This window comes from Cheilinus undulatus, linkage group 11 (genome assembly GCF_018320785.1).
Source record: "Cheilinus undulatus linkage group 11, ASM1832078v1, whole genome shotgun sequence".
Classification (NCBI taxonomy): Eukaryota; Metazoa; Chordata; class Actinopteri; order Labriformes; family Labridae; genus Cheilinus; species Cheilinus undulatus.
Window position 1 is genome coordinate 48364865 of NC_054875.1, and position 6408 is coordinate 48371272.

Consider the following 6408-nt stretch of genomic DNA (forward strand, 5'->3'; position numbering starts at 1 on the left):
AAATGGTGTGGTGGTGACAATTTTTCCTTCGCCATGTAACAGGAAGTAGAATTATCTAGCGCTTACAAAATTTGTAAAGCCATGAAACTTGGCAGAAAAACACCCAGTAGCAAAACGAGATGATTGATAGGATGATTGGCTTTTTGGCTCAGTAACGCCTCCTACAGTAATTTGAAAATTCAGCCCCTGCAACAGGTTTACCTGAGGATGTTGAAAATTCTTGAGCTTATACATCGTTTTAAGTTCTACAAAAAAGCCTTTCGGACCCATGCCGTAAAACAAACAGGAAGTCTGCCATTTTTATTTTTATGGTCAAAAAGCAGCATATTTAGCATATTTAGCATGATTATCACTATGGCCATTTTTACACAAAAACCATCCTCTGAGAACAGAATCCCTTTTCTTCTTCTTCTCTTTTTTTAAGGTTTGGTGTTTAAATGTCAATCAGACCCACTAATGTGCCTGAAACTGCTGTAGTATGCATGCCAGGCCAGTAGTTGGCAGTGTGACTGACAATGAAACACATGCATGCACACCTTTCCTTCCCCCTGGTGGGGTCAACAGACAAACATGGCTGACACACAAATGTTTGTGTGGACAGATGAAGTCGGGTTGCTTCCTAGTGACAGTCAACCAAAAAATAAATAGATATTTAAAAAATGGGAACATATAAACGTTGGCAGGAAGTGAGCAGCACGAACAAACAGCACATTTTTGTGTCAACTGTGTAGCACCAGGCCAAGATCAAGTCCCTGAAGGACTACATGCAGAACATGGAGCAGAAGAAGAGACAGCTGGAGGAGAGCCAGGACGCTCTGACCCAGGCGCTCTCTAAGCTGCAGCCTCACGGTTCACACATTTATATTAACCATTAAAACATCTTAGCTCAAGTAAAAACAGGCTAACTTGATGGAATTTTCCTCTTTGTTTTTCATCAGAGAAAAGACACGAGACGTCAGGAGAGGAGGAGGAGAAGGAGGACATCGGCAGACACGATGGGGACATAAAGGTGAGGAGGAAACACGTCACTGAGAATCTCTGTTACAGAAATGTGAAATAGCTGAATGTTTTTGTGTCTGTGTGGCACAGAAAACTCTGGAGGAGCAGCTGGAGAACCACAGAGAGGCTCACCACAAACAGCTGAGCCCACTGAGAGACCAGATCCAAGACAAGCAGAGGATTCTGGACCAGCTCACAGAGTGAGTCTGACTGTTTTAAATCCAACTACATTTTAAAGACGTTAGAGAGCACAGACATAAGAAGAAACACATGGCATGAGATATTTGAATCAAAGTCTGCAGTAAAATAAGTATACTAATTTTTAGACCAGTGTTACTGAATACTGCTCAACAAAAGAGCCAAATTGTCAAAAAATACCTTTGCAATAGCCACATTTAAAGAAGTGAAAAGTGGCAAAAATGGATTAAAAGAGGCATAAATGGTCAAAAAGTAGAAAAAATGGTATAAAGGTCAAAATTGGAATAAAATGGCAAAAACTGGGTGAAAAGTGTCAAAAAGGAGTTACAGATAACAAAAATGGTCAGAAAGTGGAAACAAAATTTGGTGAAAAGGTGAAAAATAGGCATTAAATGGCAAAAAAAATAGGGCAGAAGTAGCAAAACTGGGGGAAAAGTGATATAGAAAAGGAGTTATGGATGATAAAAACAGTCAGAAGCTGCAAAAATGTGGTAAAAAATAGTAACAAGTGACTAAAACGGGCAAAAATCAGCAAAAATGTGGTAAAAATTAATGGAAAGTGACTAAAATTGTCAAAAAGCTGCAAAAATGTAGTATAAAATAGTGGATGGTGACTAAAATGTGCAAAAAAGATGCAGAAATATGGTAAAAATGAATGAATCGTGATTAAAACGACCAAAAACAGCAAAAAAAAAGGTGAAAAGGTGCAAAATTGGAATAAAATGGCAAAAATGAGTGTAAAGTGGCAAAAATGGGTGAAAAGTGACATTGAAAAAGGAGTTACAGATGATAAAAATGGTCAGAAAGTGGCAAAAATTTAGTAAAAATTAATGAAAAGTGACTAAAATGGTCAAAAAGCGACAAAAATTTGGTAAAAAATAGTGAGAAGTGACTTTTAAAAAAATGGTCAGATAGTGGCAAAAATGTGGTAAGATCATGGTGAAAAGTGACTGAAAGGGTAAAAGTGGCAAAATGGGCAAAAAAAAATTATGTGAAAAGTGACTTAAATTGTTAAAAGTGACAAAAATGCGGTAAAAAATGGTGAAAATTGACTAAATGGGCAAAATGCTGCAAAGAGTGACAAAATTGTAAAAGGTGTCATTTAATGTCAAAAAGCAGCTTAAATTGGGTGAAAAGTGGCCAAAAAGTAGCCAATAAGGGGAAAGAATTGCAAATAGCAAACAGCAGGATGAAAGTGGCAAAAACTACAAAACTGGCAAGAAGAAGAGGAACAAATGGACTAAAAGCAGAAAAAATGGATTAAAAGTGTCAAAAAAGGGAAAAAAGGGAGAAGAATTAGAAATAAGGGTAATGAAAAAAAACTAAGAGAAAAAATAAAGGCCGACAATTAAAGCCTCCTGTAGAAGAGTGGGAACAAACTGATTAATGTGACTTGATATGGATCATTCCTGAGGTGAACATTTTTTAAGGTTTTATGGTGAAAAATATTTGAAATGTCGATATAAAAGAGCCACAAACCATCCCAATGAAGCCACATGTTGAGTTTTACTCATTTAGACTAATAACTGTCTGAGACAAGACTTGAACTGGATCAGGAATTTAGTCTCAAACTGTCTAAATTGGGCCTGAAATTTCGACTTCAAGTCCACAGAGACGAATGAAGCAGTAGAAAAATCAACAAACCTATTCATGTTTGATGTTTTTTAGATCTAGGATATTTCCACAGATTTGATTGGTTCTCATTCAACCACTTAATGCTGGTTTAAATGATCCTAAAGTTTGTTGTTATTGTTTTTTCAAACCAAAGTAGTGACAGTCATTGCGACTGTCTACTGTGTGTGATCCTCATGAGGAAGGATGTAAAATCCTCGTACCACTCCTCTTTACTGAGTCAGGAACTTTTAGCTGCATACGACTGTAGTCTGGCTTTACACTGGCTCTAAAAGTCTACACACACCTGTTACATTGTTGTCATGTGAAGGTTCCCTACCTGGGGTCTGGGCACCCCTAGGGGGGCGCCTATAATGAACTTTTATTTATAGAGTCATGATTGAAAATGTAAGAGGAAGTATTAGAGCCCTCTAACAGGTCCAACAAAAGACAGAGGATCTGTACATTTCTTGGAAAAAGGTGACATTTAAAAGTACATTTTTGAGATGATAAAGTCGTATTTTTTCAAGAACCTGAACTCAGAATTTTCTAGTTCAAAAGTCCTAAATTATTTCATCATGCACTTTAAAATTTAAAGTTTGTAATGTCAGAATTGAACATCCTAAACTAGTGAATTTACAAGGATCCGAACTGAAAACAGAGAACAGAAACGTCTCTTCAGAGTCTGGGGAATAATGATAATGTGATGATTCTTGGATCATTTCCTCACTGATCAATCCTACTAAGAAAAATCTCCTGATTAGGCCATCAACTGTAGGACTTATGGAAGGAAAACAGCTTCTTCTCTTGTCATTTTCTTTTTCCACGGCTCTTTTGGATTTTATAATGACAAAAAATTCTACCTTTTAGTTGACATAAATTTCCAGTTTTCTTTTTCTGGTAAATTTATGACTTGTTTAATTATAAATGTTTGAGATTTACTTAAAAATTGACTGAATCTTCTCATTTTGCTATTCTTATGGTGGCTCTAAATGCCGTTGTAATGATGGATAGTTTATATGCAGATATTTATCAAGAACTAGTTTATGCAGGCCTGTTATGCTGGGATTTAGTCAATAAAACAATTTAAAATGATGTTTACTTTTTCAGGGATTGTCCTGGGGGGCTTTAGAGTGTTTAGAGTAGAAGGACCCCAAAGAAAAAAGGTTAGGACCCACTGATGTAAAGGTCTATCATTTCAGAAATGTTCTGCCTTGTACCATTTTTGAAGCCAAATAACTGTTTGGAGAAATTTCCAGAAACCAGATGAACAAAATGAATCTATGTTGATGTGGTTTGTTGACATTTCTCCAGACAGGTACTCTGCCATTAAAAAGCGCCCAATCAGAGCTTAGCGAGCGTCTCCTCTCAGTCTGAACCAGGGTCTGCTGCTGGAGCAGGAGAGGCTGATGTCAGACTACGACAAACTGAAGACTGAAGAGCAGGAGAAGGACGCCAAGCTGCAGAAACTCATGTGAGTAAAGGACTCATCTGTACGTTTATTTATGCTGAATGTGAGTTCATGTGGTTTTTGTTTGCAGGCTGCTGAATGAGCAGAGGGAGCAGGCCAGAGAGGACCTGAAGGGTCAGGGTACCAAAGTATCATTTATTTTGAAAGGGCATTTGAACGTACGCAAATCAAGAAAACGGACAACTTCACTCGTTTTTCCATTCTGGACACAAATGGAAAAACGAGTGAAGTTGTCCGTTTTCTTCTTTTGTGTACGTTCAAATGCCCTTTCAAACTAAATGATACTTTGGTACCCTGACCCTGGAGGAGAGCAAGGTAAGTATTTCCTGTTTCTACAGCGGAGGAGATGAAGTCCCCATGAGGGGCTCAGTGATCATCCATGCATGCAAATAAAGACTCCATCCTGTAAAACTCCAGCTGTGTCTGCGTTTTTGTTGCATAACCCCCTACTTACATCTCTGACGGCTCCCCAGGGGGGCGCCGCACCGCATCCCCCCTTCCCTATCAGGCATGCCTTGATCCAGGTACCGGCCACAGTGGGGTTTGAACCCCAGCATCCCCTGCAGAACTGGTCTAGTCCAGTCCTCTGTGCTACTGCCGCCATACCTTTCACACTACCATCTCTTCTCCTGGCGCATTTATCCTCTTTGTTCAGGATGTGGCTTTAAAATTCACTGAGACCAAGATGGGAGTTGAACCTGGAACCTCCAGACTCTGAGTCAGTCCACTATCTCTTTAGGCTACAGAGCCAGACATGTAGCAGAGCCTCAGAGGGGCTTTTCCTTCTTTATCTGGACTCAAATCTTGAAAATTTAAAGACATTGGTTAGATTTGAAAGGCCAACTCCTGTCCAGGTCTCCTGAAGTCTAGATTTGGACTCAGACTTTTAAAATAAATGAACCCATGGTAAGATTTGAACCTGTGAACTCCTGATTCAAAGTCAGTTCACTTCCCCACTAATCCACTGAGACACACACATGTTCATGTTTCTCAGGGGATCTGATCTCTGCTTTTGGGGACTGGACTTCAAAATGCAGCAAGAATCAAACCCACAAACTTATTACTCTATGGCAGTCCTCTTTACTCCTGAGTCAGCGATTTACACCAGCAGCTTCAAAAAGATTCAAACCAACAACCTCATGGTTTCAGGGCAGTTACCTGTCCAACTGAGCTAACACACAGGCTAAAGCTAGCTGCACTTTCTCTGAGACTTCACATCTAGAGTAGAACATCTCTACAATCCACAATTTTTGCTGCTGAAGACCATTTTGACATCTTGAGTTGCACATCTCCATGAGTGATGATCTTTGCTGCTGAAGACCATTTTGACATCTTGAGTTGCACATCTCCATGTGTGATGATCTTTGCTGCTGAAGACCATTTTCATACTTGAGGAGATATAAATAGATATAGCATTGACAAAAATGATGAAACAAACTTGTACACATCCTGAGCTCTCTATTTGCTCCTCTGGTCGATCTTCATCACCAATGACTGGAACATTCAGTTAATGCTTTTAGCCACTCGATCATTTTTCTCCTGTGGCGTGAGCGTGCACACGAGGGAGAGGGAGTGAGGCTGCAAGCATGCAGGAGAGAGAGATAGAGAAACAGTGGCTGAGCCAAGCAGAGCAGAAAGAGGAGCTGTGAAAATGACAATACAGTGATTTGTTCATAATTTGGAGCTGCATTCAAAATTTTCAGGGTTCATGCCTCCTTCCCATTAGTTTTACTGCCAAAATAACGGCAAGCTCTGGAAATTAATGACGGTTATCACCCTCTGTTTGGGTGGGTACAGCGCGCCTTGTTGCTGGCATGCAACAGTTGTTACGTATCCGCTTCCGCGTAACACCTCGACATGCAACGGGTTGCGAGGGCCCGTTATCACTGCTTGCAGCTTTAATTATTATTGTTATTATTATTATTATCATTGAATTTGACGGCAGCAACACAACTCTCAGAAAAGTAGGGAGGGAGCAACAGAAGGCTGGATGGGAGCACATGTTGCTCTAAAACATTGGTCATCAACTGGCGGCATGAGGGCCATATCAGGCCCCCCAAAGCTTCCTATCCGGCCCCCAGGAGGTCATTAAATCTAGAAAAGGTGTTGAGGTTTTCAGGGTATCTTTA

The 6408-nt window shown here is 39.8% G+C and overlaps 1 protein-coding gene across 1 annotated transcript; it reads left to right on the forward strand.

The window, feature by feature from the left end:
- The first annotated feature begins 681 nt into the window (after window positions 1–681).
- LOC121516957 (kinesin heavy chain-like) lies at window positions 682–4167 on the forward strand. Its single transcript, XM_041798408.1, has 4 exons — window positions 682–849; window positions 939–1009; window positions 1090–1199; window positions 4123–4167. Exons 1-4 carry the CDS (start codon window positions 765–767, stop codon window positions 4139–4141), a joined length of 285 nt encoding a protein of 94 aa, XP_041654342.1. The 5' UTR covers window positions 682–764; the 3' UTR covers window positions 4142–4167.
- The last annotated feature ends 2241 nt before the right edge of the window (window positions 4168–6408 follow it).